We start from the raw sequence: 22,142 nt of genomic DNA, 5'->3' as shown, positions 1-22,142 counted from the left end.
TTTTGATGGTATTTTTATGGTTTTTTCTGTTTATTTATTCGATTAGATGGCGGGTCATTCATTTAACGGGTATTCCCACAAGGCCGACAACGACAATTACTCATTCGCCGGGAGATATTATTCAAGCACTTATTTGACCGAAATAATTGATGGTCCCGATCCCTTGCCGCTGACAAATGGTCAAGTGCTCTGCCATTTGCCATTTAGCATTTATCCACTCCCCGGCACGACGAGTCCTTTTTATTTTATTCCCCTCCCTCTACTGTTGTTGTCCTTTTTTTCTCTGTGTGCTGTGTTGTGTTGTGCTGTTGTGTGTAATCGCCTCAAATGAGGCATGAGAAAATGCAACAATGGGGATGGAATCAAATGGACAAATTTAAATGCAACTACAATGGAATGGAAAAATCATTTCAAAACGCTGCACAAATGCCATGCCGGAAAAGTGCTGGCGAAAAATAAAAAAAAAATACTAGAAAATAAAAGGGGAAAATCGGTGTCGGAATAGAAATAAAAATAGAAATGTGGGGGATCGAGATGTTGGAGATGTAAAATATTTAATTCAATGGCCAGACATGAAAATGAATATCTCATGAATGCAGTCGGGATTAGAATTTGATTGGTTTTCCTCCCTCTCTCTCTATCTCTCTATTTTTTTTTTTTGGTAGTTACCTGTGTCTTACCTGTAACTTGTGTTGGCATTAAACGTGAAATATAGATGGTCATAAATATGAAAGAAAATTCCTACAAGAGACACTTGGCCTTAGAAGCGGCTCCTACTGCATTCCCAAGCTCATCAGAAACTTTCTGCCTCAGTCTGAATCTGAGGCACTGGGCTTCTTTATTTTCATTCATTTTTTTTCACTGGCTGTTTCGATTGCTTCAACGCTTTTGACCTTTTACGGCAAATACGCCCTTTATGTGTAACCGTGTGTCCTGCAAAGTGCAATAAGGATACAAAAAAAAAAAAAAAAAAAAAAGAAACAGAAACCAACAATGACTGCGACTGCGTTTGGAGGGGCACTGCAAGAAAAATTTAAAAGGTAGTACCTAATAAAAAGATTGAAGCTATAGACCTACCTTAAGGCTTGTGCTTAAATCTAGAGCTTTAGAAATATTTAGTAAAATATTGCTTTAAAATTATAATTATTTTTCAAACATTACTTCCCAGTGCTCCAACAACGATCACAACTTTGTGTTGAATGGCATTAAAAGTTGTCTTTGTATCGACGCCACGTTTTATTTCGCTTCTTGAATTTTATTTATTTTATTTTTATTTTTTTTGTTCTCACCCAGTATCGAAGGTAGTTTGCCTTTTGTCCTTGCAGTTCGCTTAGCATATAAGCAGGCTTTTCCTGCAGAGCACTGTGTCTGTCCTCCTCCTTCGACTTCGCCTTCAGCCTTCTGGCATTTTTCCACACTGTCGCATTTTAAACATTTCAATTAAATGCGAGCTGGCCCGCCGCAATGTGTGCTCCACATTTTTTCCCTCCGCCTTTTCTGCGTTGAGGACGCCTGTTGATTGTTAACTGCCTTCCATTCAATTGGTTGCTAGGATTTTTCTCCAGCGAAATGTTTCTTTTATCATTCTAATTGTTGACGCCATTGAATTGCTTTGATTCTCCTGCGATTTGCACAACACTTCTGGGGAATTTTATTTTTAAGGCCTTTGCAACACTACTTAGTCATTAGTTTGGCTTTAAAAGATTCGAAATCTTAAATTATTTTCAAGAGATTCTATAATAAAACAAGCAAGTCTGTTGTTTATTAGTATTTACTATTAAAAAACACTTTTTGGGAAATAAATTTGAGTTTTTTATGCCTTTTAAACACTATTCTCTGTATGTTTGGCTTTTGAATACTAAAAATTTCATATTCTAACTACGGCTTATCTTTTAGACTTTTGCAACACTATAAGTGTAAGCTTTCTCTCTAAACACTTTCCATTTTATACTTCTTTGAAACAAATCTGAGTTCTAACGACCTTTGCAACACTATCCCCTTTAACCTTTTCGCTTAAAAGCTAACCATTTTATTTTATTTTCAACACCCTTTGAATAAACCCTTATGGTCCATATTTTATGGCACTTTTTAGCATAACAAAACCGCTACAAATTTATTGGCCACGATGGCAGAACGTTTCTTTTCATTTGTCTGCCATTTGGCAACACTATTTATTACCTTTCGTGCGTGCCCAACACTGTCAGAGCGGGAGACAAATGGCCTGACTTTGATTTTTGGGTGACAACTTTGGCCCGAAGTCTGGTTACCTTTCCGTTTGTCCCTCCCGCTTGACTCTTTGGATCGTAAATCAAAACCATCAAGGCATAAGGACATTAGGACATCGGGACATCGCTGAAAAAGCCAAGAAACATAAATTGCCAGAGTCTGTGCCTGAAACTGAGACTGAGACTGAACCTGAGCATTTCAGAAGGAGCCACAAAACGCAAAATGGTCATAAATTCAAAAACCTAAATGGCTTTGGCAATACCGCACCAACAACTCCTGTGGAATAATCAAAAGGACAACAAAGGGGAGCAGGCCAGGAAGGAACCACCAGGAAGAGAATGAAAAGTTTGGGGGGGGATGGGAGCCGCCGAACATAATATAAATGACATATAACAAGACTCGGAAAAATATGTTCGAAATCTACTCGAGACAGTCGAACAAGCAGCCAACAGAGAAAAAATAAATAATAATAATAATAATAATAATAAAGAAAGCAAAAGCCAAAACGGCCGAAAGCCATATCAGACTCGAAAGGCACTTAAGGACAAGGGATAAGGCAAGAAGAGCTGAAGAGAAAGTCGGAGAAAGGGAGAGGGAAAGTGAAAGTCTGAAGGCCAGAAAGTCGAAAAGTCAGAAAGTGTATGGCGGGGTGGGGGAAAATGAGAAGAGAAGACATAAGACCGAAAAAGACCAAGATGTGACAAAAGGCAAATGGCAATGGGATTGCGAAAAATGAAAGGCGGGCCGGCAAGGAGGTGGCAGGGGGACGGTGGCACGGTAGCAGCAAAAATCTAATAATAATAAAATACTTTATTGTTCAGTTAACAATTCAATTGTTTCACTTAACAAGAGCCGGTCCCCTCAGTCCACTCACAGTAGCCACCAAAAAAGCCAAAAAAAAAGAAGGAAAAACATGCCAGATAGCCAAGATGCGTGTGGGCACTGAGAGAAATTGGGTGTAAATGGAGAGATTTAAGTCTCTTAGAGAGGGGATAATAAAAGAAACTTTTTAAAACATGTTTAAACTTTTAAAAAATTGTTTCAACGTGTTCAAGCTGGTTCAAACATATTCAAACTTGTTCAAACCTGTACAAAATGGTTCAAACTAGTTCATAAATTGTTCAAACCCTAAACAAACTGGTTTAAAATTGTTCAAAATATCTTCAGACTTATTTAAACTCATACAAACTTGTTCAAAATCTGTACAAACTTGATTAAAATTGTTCAAATCTCTTCAGACTAATTCAAACTTGTTCAAAATCTGTAAAAACTTATTCAAACTTGTTTAAAATCGTTCAAAATATCTTCAGACTTATTAAAACTTGTTCAAAATCTGAAGAAACTTGTTCAAAATCTGTACAAACTTGTACAAATTTTTTTTAAATTATTTAAAATTGTTCAAACCTCTTCAGATTTATTCAATTTTGTTCAAACCTATTCAAACCTGTTCAAAAACTCAACAAATCCTGTTTAAACTTGTTCATAAAATTGATTTTCTTAGCTTTTTATAAGATTTCTAACCTTATTTTGTACTATTTGATATTTCTATTTAATATACCATCCAAGAAACCTCAATTTCTCTCAGTGCATTAACAAAAAAAAATATATATTTCCACAAACGAGTATTAAGTGATAAAGTGTTTGTCGAATCAAAACGATTGTCACAAAAATCAGAAAAAAATAAAGGCAGTGAGAGTATGAGTCTGAGAAGGTGTTGATGAACACCTGGTTCATATCCTTTTCTATCCTGTCTTATAGTGTCCTGTCCTGTTTGAATGTTAAGAATTGCTTCGACTCTCCCAGCCATCTGAACTATGTATATTGCAGTTGACATTTAGAATAGACAATTTCGAAATGCCGAAGGTTTTTCATTTCAACCTTCCTTTCCTTGCTCATCCGTTCCATTTCATTACAAACATTCTCGTGTGCCCCGAAGTGGAAAATATTTGCTTAGCCAAAGCGAGCCAAAAGGAATTTAATTCATTTCTCATTTTCCTACCTGTCCTGTTCCAGTTGCACTTGGTATATAGACTATATAGACAGAGACTAGTCTAGTTACTATCCTAGTTACTACCTTATCTTTTTTTTTGTACTAATGAGCCGAGGTCGAGAGTTCTAATTGAAATTTTTCTCCTTTCTCCACCTCCTTGAGAAGATGTTGTGGTTTTCCAAGTTTATGTTTTTGTTTAGGATGTTCTTGTTGTTGTTGTTGCTTGGTTGTGTCCTATTAATTATAATAAGTTGCTTGTCGTCAAGTGCCTCTGGCGGTGGGGCAGGAGGCAGGGGCAAGTGTAGTTATTGCCAAATTAAAGTGCCGGCAAGGAGACAACTTTTTTGGCCAAGCCAGTTGAGCACGAAAACAGTGTTGTGTAAGCCTCAAAAGTGAAAACTTTGTTGCCTACTTGGGGGGGTTAGATAAGATTTTAAGTTTAAATTTAAATAAATATTAAATTAAGAAGGGAAAAGTAAGGAAATTAAGGAGACTAAGGACTAAAAGAGAGTCTTAAACCTCAGTTCTTAAAGAAATAAATTACAAAAAATACAGACAACTTGTTCAAACCTGTTTAAACATGTTTAAAGGACATTTATTAAAGGATATTAAGCTTGAGTTTTTTTTTTTCTAAAAAATTCATAGTGATGTAGTCAAAAAAAATCAAAAAAAAAAGGATAGAAAGGTCATACCCCTATCCTGACTATCCTGTCTATCCTGACTGTCTTGAATATCCTGAATATCCTGAGCGAGTGCACTTCACTGTCAAAGTGTAGAAGCCAGCCAGCAGGTGGCATCTGCTTGTGTAACATGAAGCCCCGTCGAGCATCCCTGACATGTCCTGAAGTATCCTGTTAGCCACCCTGTTTCATTATTAGCTAGCGGAAAATGTCAAAAATTATTCGCTCATCCTGCGCCATCCTGCGCGGATGAGGATCCTTTGAGGAATGAAAAACTAAAAGTGGGAGTGCGTAGGCACACAACTTTTTCAACACAAAAAGGACGAAAAATAGGATATTCTAAACGACAAAATGGGAAACAGGAAACAGAAAACGAAACCGGAACTAGAGGCAGGACGAAGTTACCCGTTGCGGCATGTAGCTTTAAGGACATAAATAATAATTACTTAAATAGGCAGGATAAAGGATAAAAAACAAGAGGAATTTAAAATAGAAAATAGTCCTTGCTGGCAGGGTCTTAAATTAGAAAATAAACAAGTACCAAGGGCAGGCACTTGCCCTGATTGATCCTGTCTGACTTGTCCATTAAGCGCATTATCCTGGCAGGCGCCGAAGGATATCGGAGGAGTAGGGAGAAAAAGTGTGAAGATATTGACTGACAGGCCCGGCGGATGAGATTATTGCCAGCCAGGATTGGCAATAGGTGGTAACTAGAAGAGGAAGTTCAACTGGTATTTGTATGACAGGCAGTATCATAAAACAGGACAAAGGACATGCCACTGGCAATTGAGTTTCTAAATGCCATCAATCAGTGCTCTGGTGTCTCGATTAAATCGAATCCAATTCCAGATTAAATCACTTTCGATTGAAATGCAATTGTGAGCTGGAAACAAAAGCGACAAACAATATCAATATCAATTTTAATTTAAATTTGAATTTGAAATTCCTTGGCTAAAGGACTACAAATATTTGATTATTTTTAGGTATTTTCTACCAAAAAAGGATTCTCTTTATTGCCAAAAAATGCAATTTTTAATTAAAAAAGTGGCAAAGGATGTGTAATATTTATATTGAATATTTCAATTTGATTTCATGGGAATATTTCATGGAAAAAGGATGCCAGGAAGGAAGCAAATCACAGGATGTAGAGCCTCTCATATTACATATCTATTTCTTTTTTTTTGACCCACTTAAGGACGAACGTGCTCATATGGTTCTTATACATACATATCACATATATATATCAGCTTCCTTATACTTCTTGCAGGAGTGTGTATGTGTATTTGTGCGTATCCTGTATAAGCAATCATTTTAATGAGCAATAAAGTGTTGCATACTTAAGAGGGCAAACGTGGGAATTTCGGCGGCTGCGACAAGACCGAAACGAAGGCGTGAAAACGAACAAAAAAAAACTAGAGCACACACACACACAGAGACACAGTATCCTTTTGTTTCCCTTTAGAAGGAGGAGTTTTCTTTATTGTTTGACTTTTGATAAACAGGCATTTAAGTTGAATTATTCCTGAAAAATGAGCAAAGTTTCGAGGACAGGTTTCGAGGCCAAAACGATAAGCAAGGACAGGTCCAGGTGGCCAGGACCAGGTGCGAGTGAGAAGGACCAAAACGGATACTCATGGTAGCCGGACAAGACAAGATAAATAATTATGTCAATTTTAAGCTAGAATTGCACAAAAGCCTTGAAATTCATATTTCACTCGCCCGAATCCGAGTCCGAATCCGAATCCTTTGACAGCATCCTGTGGCTAAACAAATAGTTATCACACAAGGATATTCAGTTACTAGTTTCCGTAATGAAATCATATTTCTCAAAGATATGCTTGATTTATTCATGAATCGTAAAAGATTTTTAATTTAAAAAGAGAAAGTAATAGAAATATCCTTTTTTTGGTTTGGTTCTTCTGCTTGAATGATTCGGAAGGACCTGTTGAGGTCCTTGTGATTCTTCCAAATTCTTGGCAATCAATTCGATTCAATGGAGTGAGTAAGTGAGTGAGTATGAGTGTACTCATGGGTGTATTCATGTCCGAAGAGGCCCCGAAATGTCAGTTATTTTTAATATTTTTTTTGTTATTTTGTTTTTTTGTTGTTTTTTTTGCTTTAATATGCGTAAAGTGAGTATTTATGTTATGCACGCACGTTGCCCCATTCCCCTTCTCTTTCTTTTCATCAATGTTGCCATCTCTTTCTTTTATTGCTGCGTCATGTGTGTGTGCTGAGTCCCTCCCCTCCCCTCCCTGCTGTCGGCTTACCTGCCACATTTCTCATGGTTCATACAACAAATTTTATTTATTATCATTTCGCATTTTTTTTTTGTTTTCGGCTCTTTGGGTTTTTGTTTTATTCATAAACACACACACACACATACACACACACATGCACACTCACACATCCTTACACCTGATGTATTATTGTTGTTGTTGTAATTTATACGTGTTGTTTATTTTATACCAATTTAATGCAACTATGTGTGTGTGTCAGAGTGTGTGTGTTGCGACTAAAACATTTGACATGTAGTCACGTTTCAGCTGAAAGATACAGATACAAGATACAAGATACAAAACACAAGATACACACACTCCAGACCCACCAGACTGAAGAAATGTATTTTTTTTTTGCTCTTCCTTCCTTTAAAAATCAACAATGAGTGGCCATCGGGATGGGCTGTCGGTTTGAGAAGGATATATGTATATCCTTGGAGGTCCCTGCAGGACCTCGCCTCCTCCAACTCACATGAAATATTCACTAAACAGGATACTACATTTTTTATTCATTCAAGTTTTCTTACTTTTTTTAATTTAATAGTTTTTCTTTTTTCTTCATTATGATTGATTAATTTTAATTATTTAAGTGGCAGGACTTCCTCAAAGTGTGTATTTTTAAAGGATTTTGATTTAATATTTTCTCTTAAGTTTTAAGCATTTTTTTATAGCTAATCTATAGCTATTATTGTTCTTTTTTATACCCTTGCAAAGGGTATTATAATTTTGGTCGAAAGTGTGCAACGCAGTGAAGGAGACATCTCCGACCCTATAAAGTATATATATTCTTGATCAGGATCAGAGAACTGCAACGAGTATGATTGAGTATGATTTAATCACCTTTTGACAAAATAGGATCAAATCAAATCACATCATCAGTTATAACATTTCAAATCGATTCATGTAAAAACCAACTTCAAATCAGTTGATGTGAGTTGTATCGTATGGTTTGCTCGGTTTGAATCAAATCGCTTCAAACCAATCGTACAGTAGGATTCACTGACTTTGATTCAAAATTTTTGATAAAGTAGGCTACGATCTAGGCATATGATTTAAATCATTGAGGTATACTCGAGTAAAAATGTATGATTGAAAGTTTCAATTCGAAACCTGGGGCTTGAAATAATGATGAACTCTACATTTTCAATTTATAACAGCTTGCAGCTTATATTATATTATAATATATATATCGGATCGTATATTGTTGGCCGATCCTTATGAGAATATCACCATCGAATCAATTTTCTAATAAAAATGTTGGAAACAGCCCCAAGCATCATTAAAACTAGCAGGGTTTTGCCATTTCCGATCGTACAGTTATATGGCAGCTATAGGATATAGTCGGCTGAGTCGGCCAGATACGTGTTCTTCCCCCACATGCCCATGGCCACCATTTTGATGGTCATTTCAAGGGCGAAAAATGCAAAGATTATGTCATCGAAGATCTAGTTTCGAGTTTGGAATAGATACGGAACAAGTTCAGATTTTGTTTAAGATTTTAGTTAAAGGATATAGCTAATAGAATAGAATAGGAGCAATTTAACTTTAAAGGACTCACTCTAAAGGATTCTTTAACTATAATATGGTTAAAGAAAAAGTAAAAAAAAAAAAATTAAAAAATAATCGCCCTCTTGACTTTTTATTTTCTCCAATTATTTTAGCTTTTCATTGCCAGTTTATGGCTTTTGGCTTGAAAGATAAAAGATTTAAGAAAAGAACGGCACAAAAAAAACTTTTTTTAATTTTTCGAAAAAAAAATTTCCGCGCGGTGGCCTTCTATTTATACTCTGGCCGGGGCCGCCAAAACAGGTTGCGAATTATAAAATTAGCGGGAAAAAAATTAAGAATATTTTTTAATCATTCATTTTTGTTTTCAATGTGGAATATCCTTAAGAAGGATTAGAGATGATTCAGGATAATGAAATAAAAAGGCTGTCCGTTAAGGATTTTCATATTTGGGTTTAATATTTATAGATTTTTGGCTAATATTTGTTAAACATCCTTATGCTATCCTTAACAAAGGCTTTAGAGGATGTACTTCCAGCCTGTTTATAGCCTCTTCGGACATTTATCCTTAAAAGCTGAACCTTAGTCGATTTAAGCTTTTAACTGTAACTGTTTAACTTTATTCGGAATAAAATTAGCATTTTTTTTGTATATAGAAATAGCTTTTTTTATACCCTTGCAGAGGGTATTATAATTTTGGTCAAAAGTGTGCAACGCAGTGAAGGAGACATCTCCGACCCTATAAAGTATATATATTCTTGATCAGGATCACCTCCTGAGTCGATATGAGCAAGTCCGTCTGTCCGTCTGTCCGTCTGTCTGTCGGTTTATACGCAAACTAGTCTCTCAGTTTTGGAGCTATCGAGTTGAAACTTTGCACACACCCTTCTTTCCTTTGCAGGTAGTATATAAGTCGGAACGGCCGGGATCGGTCGACTATATCCTATAGCTGTCATATAACTGATTGATCGGAAATGCCATAACTTTGGTGTTTTTTAAGTTAGAAAGATGGGACTTGGTACAGATAACTCTTTGGGCAAAATAATTCAATATGCCAAATTGGAATGGCCCAATAAGGATTGGCCGACTATATTCGATCCGCTATATATCTAATAATATAAGATGCGTGGCGCCACCTAGCGGACTGCGACTGAACTGCAAGGGTATATCAACTTCGGCTCTGCTTTCCTTTCTTGTTTTTTAGTATTTTTTTCACCCATTCCAGGACAATAAATTCCAGGCAATTAAAAAATATAAATTCCCAGGAAAAAATGATAAATTCCTGAGCTTAATATTTTTCTTTTATTTTTCCCCTCATTTTTTCTACAATTTTTAATTACCTTTCCCGGCAATCTCCCCGGCAACCATTATCGGAATATAATGGGATTCAAGACAAAAAACACAAGAAATTCAGGAAATTCAGGAAGCAGAAAACGCCCAAAAAAAAAATTGAAAAAAAAATAAGAAATAGCTATAAACAAAAAAGAAAATATATATTTATATAAATATCAAATCAAAGCCAAGCAGAGCAGAAGCAATAAAGCAAAGCCGCAATAAAAGTTGAAATTTGCTTCCGTTGCCAAGGTAAAATGTAAATAATTAAAAACACCCAAGTCTCAGTCACTTCTTTTTTTCTTTTCTTTTATTTATTTGACTTTTGGCACGAAAATAGAAGATAGATAGGTGGAGAGGAGAGGAGAAGGGGTCACCCACATTGATACCAATCAAAAGGATTATGAATTGCTAAAGTCGAAGTTAAAAAACATAGAACTTGCTGCGAATAAAAAAAAAATTTGCATATTTCCCAGGGTGGCATAAACTTTTTTCGCAGCAGCTGCCAATTGCCAGTTTTCCTTTTTTCCCCCCATTTTCCTTTTTATTTTTCTTTTTTTTTATTTTCTTTCTAAGGGAGGTGTAGATGAAGAAAAAAAACATCCATTTTTTAACCTCTGAACCCTGCAACCCTCCAGACACTTTGAAGATGTCAACGGCAAAAATTGTTTGCGGTCTCGAATTCAGGTGCTTTCGCCTCCAAAACGGTTTTGAATTTAAATTTTCACCACCCCCCTACAGCCCAGTTCTACACCTTCTTCTTTTTATCCTGCTCCTGGCCAATAAAATCGTTTTAGTATATTAATTAAAAGCTCTGGGTAAACACGAAGCTACCACCTTACGGAGCTCACTCCACTCCCCCTCTAGGTAGAATTTTCCACGATTTTCAAGCGATTTTCTTCTCGCAGCTGTCGCGAAAAAGCAAATTGGATGAATTGCAAACTCTGGGAAGCCTTTTGCAAATTATTCAAGCTGCGAGCTAAAAATTTCAAGGAGAATGCAAAGGATACAAAAATATATATATATATATAAGAAAGAAAAATAATGGAAAGCAGCCAAAGGGTTCAATGGTTGCATAAACCCATCAGATACACAGGTATCTCAAGTATCTTAAAGATTTCTTTCACTTTATTAAACTAAATATTGAAATGAAATTGTTGAGATAGTTTATCGAGAGAGACTAACCCAAAAAAAAAATAAACAAAAGAAATCAAATTGAAAGAAAAGAAATCAAAACTTGTACATTTTTCAGGTATTTATGCCAAAGGCATTAGGGTGAGTGTGTGGGGTGTGTATAGGGTGTGTGTGTATTTGTGAAAAGATATTGTATTTTTTTTACCAATTTCTGCAGCAACAGCAGTGCAAAAATATGAAAATGACATAAAAAACCAGAGAAATTCAAGCATATATGTACAGATGTGTGTAGTATTTTTTATTTTTTTTTGTTCGTTTTTAATTTAGTACACTCCTTGGCAGCCCTGGCAGTCCTGGCAGCGGACCACGCCCCCACCACAGCCAGGAGGCAAGTCAATACGTTGCCAATTACCGTGCATACGCAAACACAACCAAAACACCCGGGAACAGGATGGGGGTGTAGGTGTGTGGGGTGTGCTAAAGGTGGGTGTGCTAAGGGTGGGTGTGTGCCGAAGGAGGGGGATTGACAGGAAGACAAGGGGCCAGCCAAAACACCCACAATATGCAGATGATTGTAAGCCCATCAATTGCCAATATGCAATCGATTTTATCGATAACATATGCTTAAAGTGTCATCACTAAGGCAAGTGATGGGGGAGATTTTGGGGAATATTTTTGGGCAGGGAATTCTTAAATAAATCATTGTTCTTTTTACACAAATCGTTCAATTTTCAATCGATTTTATCGATAACATATCGTTAAAGTGATATATATAAAGCAAGAGATAAGGAAAAAAAATATTTTTGGGCAGGGATTTCTCAAATAAATCATTGTCGTTTTTGTAAAAATAACATAGTTTGATTTGCAGTCGATTTTATCGATAACAGTTGTCTGTAAAGAAAGAGTTAGTGAAAATATAATATAAATCGTATAAATCTTCTTATATAAAATCTTTTTTAATAAAACGTTGAATTGGCAATCGATTTTATCGATAACAGTGATCTTTAAAGCATTTTTCAGCAGGAGAGTGTTAAAGAAATCCTTATTATTTTGAAGTAATTTCTTCGATTTGCTTCGATTTGCCTTTTGTTATCGATTTAACATTTTATAGGCCATCTAATAGATGCATAAAGTTATGTTTTTCAAATAATCCATTATAGAATCTCCAGTCTAGATTTAAGATTAGTTCCTCAACTTTTCGTTGGCCCTTCCGCCTTTAATACAAACACGAAAGTCGACTAATTTTGGGCTTGGCAGGTTAACTACCTGGCCGACACCTTTCCTCCTCATCATTTGATTTCTGCTTTGTTTTTATTAACTGCTGACGAAGGATTTGCCAATCATCTGCTTTTTGCACACACAAATTACACCGAAAGCGAAAATCTAGCTGGAAAAAATAATAATACACACACACACACACACGAAAATTAGGGCAAAGCCACGCCCCCTTAACCAATCAAAGACATGCCGACACACACACACATGTGTGTGTATTGATTGGTGCCAGAAGGACATTGCAAAACATTGCGATAAAAATCCATTTAGATGCGCAAATAAGCAAAAATCAACAAGGAAATTGACTTTGATGAGAGCAGACGAAGAGTCGAGACACAAAAGGATGCGGATGCGGCCTATTCAAGGATATATATTATAAATATATATAATATAATATATGTATATGTTATGCCATATATTCCCTTGTCTCAAAATGGCAAGCGAGTGTCGTGGGAAAAGTATTTAATAAAACAATTATTGTTGCCAGTAGAAGCCGATTCATTTTCCCCGATGGCATAACACGAAATTTTGACAGCTGTCAAAACTTGACTGCACAACCCACTTCCCTCCAGCCTCCTCCCTCCAATCTCCAGCTAAAGTGTCAATAATTCATTTACTGACAGTTAAAGCAATTAAATTGCGTTTTCCCCCTTGTGCAAAAAAATGTTAATTAATTGCATTAAATAGGGGTTTTGGTTAAGGGAATTTCAAACTTACTTTCAACAGTATATGTATTTCATCAAAAAATTGTTCTCTAATTAAGTTAAGAGACTGAATTAATAAAATATTAAATAAATTATAAAAATTTTAGAGTGTGGATATTTTTCCAGTGTATATTTCAATGTGAAAATCAAGCCCATTAATTCTTAAAGGGAAAAGCTTTTGGCGATTTTTTTCGCCATGGAAGTAATTTAATTCAAAAGGTAAATCCCAAGGCAGAGCTATTAATTTTCAAAAAAGGCAAACACATTTAATCAAAATACAGCATTTAATTCCAACAAATGTGAAATCAATCAGTGTTTTCCGGACAAAATTTAATCAGTTATAATGCATGAACTTGAATGAACTAAATATCCTTGGGCCAAAAAGGACTCGCCAGCATATAAACCAAATAAAGACTGTATGTTTGAGAGCAATTTACACAAGTCAATTGAATATGTACAAAGAAAAACAAAAAGGACACAGAAATTGCGATGCGAAAGGCATTCCAAATATCCTGGCATTCATTCGATGGCAGTGTCAACGACACAGGATGTGTAAATTGCAAATAACCCAGCAAGGACAGCTCACAAATTGAATTGCAGTGAAGTGATTTAGGAATTTGCAAATGCCACAGAGATGGAATACAGAATATTTCCTTGAAATATCTTAATTGTAGAGGAGAGAACAAGGATATCCGGTACTTGTCCTAAAACATTTAACAAAACTCTATCACTTTTTGTTGGCTTTTATTAAAAACACACGTAAACACATCCTCGGTTCGTGTCGACCAATTATCCAATAAATGGCTGACAATTTTAACCTTTGACCCCATTTAACCAGGACCTCTCTATTCTAGCCCTCGGGGACCACTCGGGTATGTCCAACGACAACGACAACGACCGGTACCGGTACTGGTGTCACCCATTTAATCTGCCACAAATTTTTAATTGACCTCCGTTGACGTGTAATTAATAACTGATGTTGGCTTGGCCATTTTGTTGTTGGGTCCTTCCTCCTTCCTCTATACACCGGCTCTATGCACACAAATGTTGGCCAATACAATCCGATGATGGCCATAAACGATGGCCACTGGGCAGATGGCCCCTCATCATCGCAGAAACGGAAAAGAAAACATTTTCGGAGGACTCGACTCAACTCGACTCGACTCGACCCTTTTGGCTATTTATGGGCCGCATTTGCGCTGCTATTTGATTTGGCTTATTTGTGGTATTTGTCCATTGGGCAGCAGTAGCAGTAGCAGGAGTGCTTTCACTTTGAATTAGGCTGTTATGTTTGCATAGCAGACCGATGCACTATTTGCATTCGAATTTCGCAATTGGCCGTAGGTCCTTATAGGTCGTGTTTCGTCGGGAGGGGCACATTACGCATACGACATGTTGCAAACGAATTGGCTGCAGAATTTTCATGAGCGACTGCAAAACCATTATGGTTGCGGTTTTTAACCAAAAACGTCAACGTTTGCGGTTTTTCCATAAAACTCTGCCCTCCCTCCCATACCGAATCGATTCTAAGGCGACTCTTTGGAAAAAAAACGTGGAAAAGGGACAGCTTTGATTGAAAAGTTAAATAGTTAAATAGTTAAAGGCTTAAAGAGCACTCATAAATTCTTAAAGTCTAAATCAAATGAAAATCCTTTCTGAAAAGCAAAAAGAAAAGCAGGTGAAAAAAATACACTCGGGCCATTTCACAGGTTTCTCTGACATCTTTAGCATTTTCATATATATATATTTCTGTTTTTTTTTCTTCTATTTTCCTCACACTTTCAATTTGGATTTCTCTTTGAACTTGTCTACGTCTTTGACACGTCTTTGGTGTTTAAGCCATGGATTTTTATGGATATTTATGGGTTAGTTGCAGAAGCACTTTTCTGAATGAAAAAATGTCTCAAAAATGTAAATAGAATTTATTTATGATAAAAAACAACTGACAGCTTACTCTAATTAAATGAAAACTATTAAAGAAAGAAAACATTTAATTTAAAAAGCACTCTTTTTAATCGTTTTGACGACGGATAATAGATAACTTCTTTGGGGAAAAACACAAATTAATTCCCACGCTGCACTCGCGGTTGATCCTTTTCAGTTAATTATTTTGTGCTGGAATAAAAAAAAAAAATAATAAACCGAAGCACTCTCATCATTAATCTGGTCTGGTCTTAAAGGCATCCGGGACTTCTACCTTCCACCAATTTGCATCCTCTCGTAATCTGTTTTCTTGGCCATTTCAGTCACCTTCGCATTTTGGATTGTCGACGTGTCGCATTGTGGCCAAAATTTGTCATTTGTTGTGTGTGTTTAACATGCATATTGAAATAGAATAGCGTTGGGAGATGGGTAGCCTAATAAAAAAAATTGTAGGCAAGACTTGTAGAACACGTACGAGCACAGAGAGCACAACTCCGGGAGCATTGTGTTTAATAATTAATTACAATCCATTAATTAATTAGACAACGCAACGGGGGTCATTAGGCTAAGCAGCCGCACGAAAAAGGGCCAAAGGCCAAAGGACAGAGGACAAAGGACACTAGCAAAAGGAAAAAGCACAGAGAGAGAAAAACAAACCAAAAAAAAAAAAACATTTGATACGACAGCTTGTACATATAATGTGGCCATAATCAACAGCCTTATTTTTCTCGTGGTTGTTGTTGTTGGGATTCTTAACCATTTTTTTTGTAATACCTGGTACTCGTAGAGTTCAAGGGTATATTGGATTGATGAATGCATTGCAGTAGAATCCTGAACTGCAATTTAATTAATTAAAAGTTAATCAAGGATAATTAAGGGATGGAAGGAAGGGTGAGAATGGCGCCCAACGTGGGGCACTCATGTTCAGAAGAGACAAAGTACTGGGTATCATCTAGTCCAGAAACTCAACTCTACCCTTTCCCTTTCTTGTTTTATATTTAATTCCAGTTGCCTTTTAGCTGGAGGGGAGGTATTGGTTTTTTTTTTTAGCTATTTTCTGGTTACAAGGACTCTCCAGGAATACTCATATTTTATTGCATTCTTTTAGGCGTGAAATTATGCCCACACAGTTTCATAATTAATAGCATTAAGTGGCGTTTGCCTTTTTTATTTTGCATTTTTTCTAGGGCTTCTTGACTTTGATTTATAGAGCATTTTTTGGCTCAGGATGAAGGACTAATGGAGTTTACTTCCTTAAATCCTTAGACTTTGAAAAATAGCCAGAAATACTTGCAAATACAATATTTATTTTCAATTGACAGCGTTGCTTTTCATCTCCATTACGAATTCATATGGATTTTCTACCTGAAATTGCACACATCTTTTACCTTCACATTTTCCATCACTTATCCTTTATTTTTGTTTTTTTTGGGAGTGGGGAGAGAAATGACAATTTCATCTACATTTTGCATTTGGTATTTTTAGCATCGTATCATCATTTGTTGGGGAGGAATGTCCGAAATTTTTCCATTGTCAGCTTGCATCAAAAACTGAAAAGTATCGCTTCGCTTAACACTTGCCATCCCATGAAATGCAATTCTGCACACAATTCAATTCAATTTCCATTCAATTTCTCCATTCCACCAAAAAAAAAAGAAAAAAAAAATGGAGTACAAAAGAGCAAAAATAAAAGTGAAATGTTAAACTTTCTGCCTAAGAAAACTATATAAGGGGGGGTTGGTGGTTTGTTCTGCTGGATGGAAAAAGTGAAAACTTTGCCGAAGGCCGCTCCTGCCGCTGCCAAGTAAAAACAATTGAATTATTGGCCATTAGAATGTCCGTCATTTGGCCAAACTGCAGGCCAGGGAATTTTATGGCAATGGCGAAAATGGCCAGCATGGCGGAGCATCCATCTAGAGGAAATGTGAATTTAACGATATGGTTTTGTGGCATGTTTTAAATAAAATAAACTATTTAATACTCATAGGGTTTAAAGTTACTATTTTTCGATAAATTCTTTAAGGTTTTAAGACTTATAGAACTGTAATTTCTCTGAAAAAATTAACTATACACCAGTTTATAGATAGTAAAGACAGTGTTCCTTCAAAAAGTGGAACTGATGTCTGAAAAAATAGTGGAAAAGAGGTAACAGGGTCCAAGGAGAAGCCACAAAACTTGTCCGGCCTGACAAATGGCTATCAAGAGGTGGACCCGGAATGGATTCGAACGAAAGTAGAGTGTTGCAGCTGCCACATGGCGTATGCGCAATGTGAGAAGGGTGCACGGTGGACGGTTCATGCAACACAACCAACAATAACAACCCAGAACCCAGAAAACAAAACCCTCCCAGGAGCAACAATTGCAATATTTGGCAGCAAATTTTATAGCCCAACTCGGCTTGGCACAAAATATTGAGTTCATTTATCAAGCCCCGGCAAAATGTCGTCCTGCGGTGGGTGTGGGTGTCCTGCGAGCAAATTGCCAAATGAAACTGCAACCAAAAAAAACCCGAGACAGAGAAGAAAATAAAAACCAGCAATAAGGTGGTTTTTTGCTTTATTGTCCTTGCAATTGCCACAATTACTTTGATTGCTAATCAAGTGCAACAAGGATAACCGAAACAGGAAAAGGCATCTCTGGCATTTACTCTTCTTTGAGCCATTTGCCAGTTATTGTGTCAGTGTTCAATCAATCAATCATTGATTTGGCCAAACAAATGTGTGCGGAGCATAATTGACAGCTAATATTTTGCATCTGCGACTGACGCGTCTGACACTACAGGATATGAATGGGGGGGGAGGGGAAGGATGGGGGAGGAAAAAGGACATTCGTATTCATACTTGCATATTGCAATGCATCATAGAGCGGAAGAGAGCGGGAAGGACTTTGTGAGCAGAAAGGTCCTTGGCAGAACTCATCGATCAACCTGTCACCTGCGGACACAAAAACTTTCCCCAAAAAAAAAAATCATTCAAAGGAAACGGGATATGGAATAAAATGCAGTCATATTTATGATCCAAATAGTTTTTACTTAAAAAAAAATAAATGCTTCTCTAGGTAGTTTAATATTTAATTTAAAATTAATAGCCATTCTGGAACTATATTCTTCATTAAACTCCTCTTAACTTTTCATAATTATCCTGTTAAAGTGTCTGACTTTTGTTTAATTTCTCTGCCTTCCGGCAGACCTGAAGAGCAATTATGCGATTCAATTGCCAGTCAAATCTCCAATTACTTTCCATAGCCCTAGCCATTCTTTCTTCGTCCTTTTAGTTTCGTCCTTTTTTTTTGTTGAATTTTTCCCAGCAGATTTCCTCACCCGAATCGCTTATCGTTTGTAATTACCGACTGCTGCAGGAGTTTAACTATCCTATCCGTCTTGTCCTTGCCACTGGCGACCGGCCACTTGCCACTCGCCACTTGGCTCATGTCCTTGCCCCACGTCCTTGCCATTGTAAATCAATCTGTCAGTTAATATGGAAGCAACCTTTCATTACCCCTTTTCACAGGATGCTCCTTGCAGGCCCACTCCTTATTCCTTACAGCCTTCTACTCTCTACTTTCGCCTTTCAACTTTCACTTTCACTTTCAAGGAGTGTGTGAGCAAATAGAAAGGCAAACGAACAAACAGCTATACACTCTAAGAAATTAAGGATTAAATGTCCTTAAAGATAATTATAATAGTTGCTATTAAAAAAGTGAAATAAAAATGTCATAGCTTATAATTGAAGGGCAGAAATTCATGGAAAATAGTCCTACTACATAGCCTAGAACTCTATGATAATTTCTCTCAGTGTCTCCTTGGACTCCACATGTGTACACATATCAGAAATACGGCGGCGGTGGCGGCGGCGGCTTAATTAAAAATTGTAAGTGGCAGTAAATTAATTATAACCGTAGCCCGCAAAGTGTTTGGCTTGCAGCACATGTGGGTGGCCATCAACAGTTGGTGGGCGTCCCACTGGCCCAGGGGGCGTGCCACTTGGCCTATACACCACTACTACTTTGTGTGTGTGTGTGTGTGGGATATCTGTGTGTGGGTGCACTTCAAAGGGAACCGTTTTAATCAAATTTCGAAGAGTGGCACCGCCGCCGTCGCCGCTTCTGAAGTGGATGGAAAACGAATAGTTTTCCATTTCCCATTTTCCATTTCACTCAAACACCCCCCTCTACACTCCCCTGACCTGCCCCCTTGCCTTCTGGCCAAAGTCAACTTTCATTTACAATGAAATCTTTGTTAATTTCCAGTGTTCCCTGTCCATGGGGGGAGGAGGAATACGAAGAGAGGCCTACTGTTAAATTCCCCCTCCAATAGTCCTTTGAAAAAGCAAAAAGCCATCCGGGCCCTGATATATTTCGTAATACGGGGAAATATCCTTTGGCCGGACTCTATCTCCCCTTTAGGACAGAGAGCCGGGAGAGGCATTTCAAAAACTCCTTTGCATTTGATTTTTCAGTTTTCAGTCAGTTGCTTTTCCAAAGAAACTACGCAGTTGCAAAACGGACCTACTGTCCTTGGGTTTAAGGACAAAATTCTGGCATCATTGAAGAGGCAAAGGTCGGAGGTTATTCCTTAAAATTTTAAACATATAGATCGAGTCTACAAAGATCTATTTTGGAATACATTATACACTCGAATCTATTCTATAAAGATCTATTTTGAAATACAAACCAAAATAGGTTTAAAAAACAAATTTAAAACCATTTAATTGCATTTATTTGGTAATTTAATTCATTTTAATTTTATTTATAATTCTTAACATGTTCTGCCCAATATTCAAACAAAGCCAATAAAATGGGAAATTTTCAACTATTTCTTTTAAATAATAATAATTCACAACTAGTTCTGGCAAATATTTCAACATTCAAAAACTATCTCTTATAGTTCTCAACTAGTTCTGACAATTATTTTTATAAACAAATTTGTTAAAAGTTAAATGATATTAAAAACTAAATACAAATTATTCAAAATACCCTTAAAATATAAACAATTCTTACCAATTAACGCCTCTTTAGATTTTCTAAAAAATATTTGTTAATTTCTTGCTTAAAAAAAGCTCCAGTGAAGTGGAAATATGGTTCGTTTTATTCAGTTTCTCAGTTTCTTTGCAAATAAATAAATCAGAGAGTGCTGGCACAGGAAGCACAGTCTGACGATTCTGGCCAGGACAATTTGGATTATTGCAAATAAAGGCGGCCAGGTGGAGAGTGGTGGAGGACCAGGACCAGAACCATGGCCATGGCCAAATCAAAATCAAAATCAAACTCCACTTGCCAGGAAATACATTGGCCAGGTCTAAACCGGTAGCTCAGTTTCCTTTTTTTGTCTAAGTATTTTTTTTATTTTTTTTTTCGGTTGTTGTTGCCCCTCTTTCACTGTGAATGTGCCTCCACTTTCCTCTTTTTTTTTTTTATTTATTTACGCCATAGGCGGGAAATTAAATTTTCAATCGGTGGCACACTTCAATGGCTGAAAATGAAGCAAACAGCAATGTTACCGTTGTGACCTGAACCAGATAGTTCACCTGGCGGAAGCTGGCACACCCCATACCACCCACACACTTTACCCCACTCAACCAACCAACCACCCAACCACCCAACCACCCATCCAAATAGAGACCCCCTCGGGCCAGGTGTGTGCGATCCAGGAAAAGTTGAAAATGTTTCTGCCCCAATTTAGCTTGCAAATGAATCAAAACATTTTATGATTGCAAAGGGAAATGAACTAGCCTTCATTCCGCCACGAAAACCTAATGAAGTTGGCCATGGTTGTGCGGATTCCGGTTAAAATTCCATTCCAACAAAAGTGCTCGGATTTCTGCGGATGATATTTCTATTATAAATGTATAACATATCCATTTGCTTACTTTGTACTATTTTGTACGCCATACTAAACATATATATGTATAGTATTTGCTAGTTTGCTTCACAAATGATGTTAGGAATTTCTAAACTTTTCATTCCAGTGGCAATAAATATTTTAAGTGCATAATTGTTTGTTATTTTAGCATTAGAGGTACTCGTATTAAAATATGCATTAAATAATTGAAACTGTTTTTAAACAGATTTCCCTGTTATTTTAATCTTTCTTAACATATAACTAAATAAAGCGTATACTTCTCAACCAGTTATATGAAAAAATTCTCAACTAGTTCTAGCCCATCAATAATATAACCTAAAAATAATATTTAAAATTTAAAATTTTAATTTATTCCTATTTATAATTCCATCTCCCTAAATCTTGCCCCACCAACAGGCCTCTCGAAACGTCCTCTAGGACCGCCGCACCGGAAAAGCAGTCTACCAAAGCATCAGGAGGTGAAGCGCCGCTTCCTGGAAATTTGTGATACGACCTTCTCGGAGGAGGTGAAGGCCGCCCTGCGCCTACCCGCCTTCGATTCCTACGAGTGGGGGGACGCCGACGTCATCCACTTGATGCAAACGATGTTCATCGAACTGGGATTCATCGAGAAGTTCAGCATTCCGGTGGACACTCTACGAGAGTGGCTATACGAGGTCTACAAGCACTACAACGAGGTGCCGTTCCACAATTTTCGGCATTGCTTCTGTGTTGCCCAAATGGTAAGTACTTTATTTTATTTTAATATATTTTTAAGAAGAAAACTAGATACTTTTCCTGCATTAATATACTCATCAGAGTCAAATACAATGGCTATAAAAAGATGCCAGCACAATATTAATAAAATACTTGAACGCAGCACATTATAACATCCCACATATATTATTCAAATAATATCTAATATATGCAGAAAATTTGTATATGGAGGAGCCACTACAATGTCGTCCAAGGAGCTCATAATGAATGCATGTAAAGGAATAAATGCCTGGCCAGACCAGAAGGAGCTTCCAATCGATATAATGTGGGAATTTTTATACAGAAGCACATATTTTTCTATCTGCTTGGGTGTTTGTGCGCCCAGTACCTCAATGTATCTGTGTGCTTGAGTATCTTTGTATCCGTGAGATACACAATGAGCCTTGCCCAGTTGTATGCAATGCAAAAAAAAAAACGAAAAAAAAACATCAAGTCCCCAAAGGGCAATCCACCCAAAAAGGATGCACAGAAAAAAAT

At 36.8% G+C, this 22,142-nt stretch overlaps 1 protein-coding gene across 1 annotated transcript in view; it reads left to right on the top strand.

Annotated features, from left to right (window-relative positions):
* LOC6503580 (high affinity cGMP-specific 3',5'-cyclic phosphodiesterase 9A) overlaps positions 1 to 22,142 on the top strand; it is a 116,017-nt gene that overhangs the window by 72,115 nt on the left and 21,760 nt on the right. Inside the window, exon 5 of the mRNA XM_032453545.2 lies at positions 21,306 to 21,631. Within this exon, the coding sequence (XP_032309436.1) occupies positions 21,306 to 21,631 (326 nt within the window). The remainder of the gene's footprint in view (positions 1 to 21,305; positions 21,632 to 22,142) is intronic.

The sequence above is a fragment of the Drosophila ananassae genome, chromosome XL (assembly GCF_017639315.1).
Source record: "Drosophila ananassae strain 14024-0371.13 chromosome XL, ASM1763931v2, whole genome shotgun sequence".
Taxonomy (NCBI): domain Eukaryota; kingdom Metazoa; phylum Arthropoda; class Insecta; order Diptera; family Drosophilidae; genus Drosophila; species Drosophila ananassae.
The sequence above is the reverse complement of the archived record's forward strand: the minus strand, read 5'-3'. Positions and strand labels throughout refer to the sequence as shown.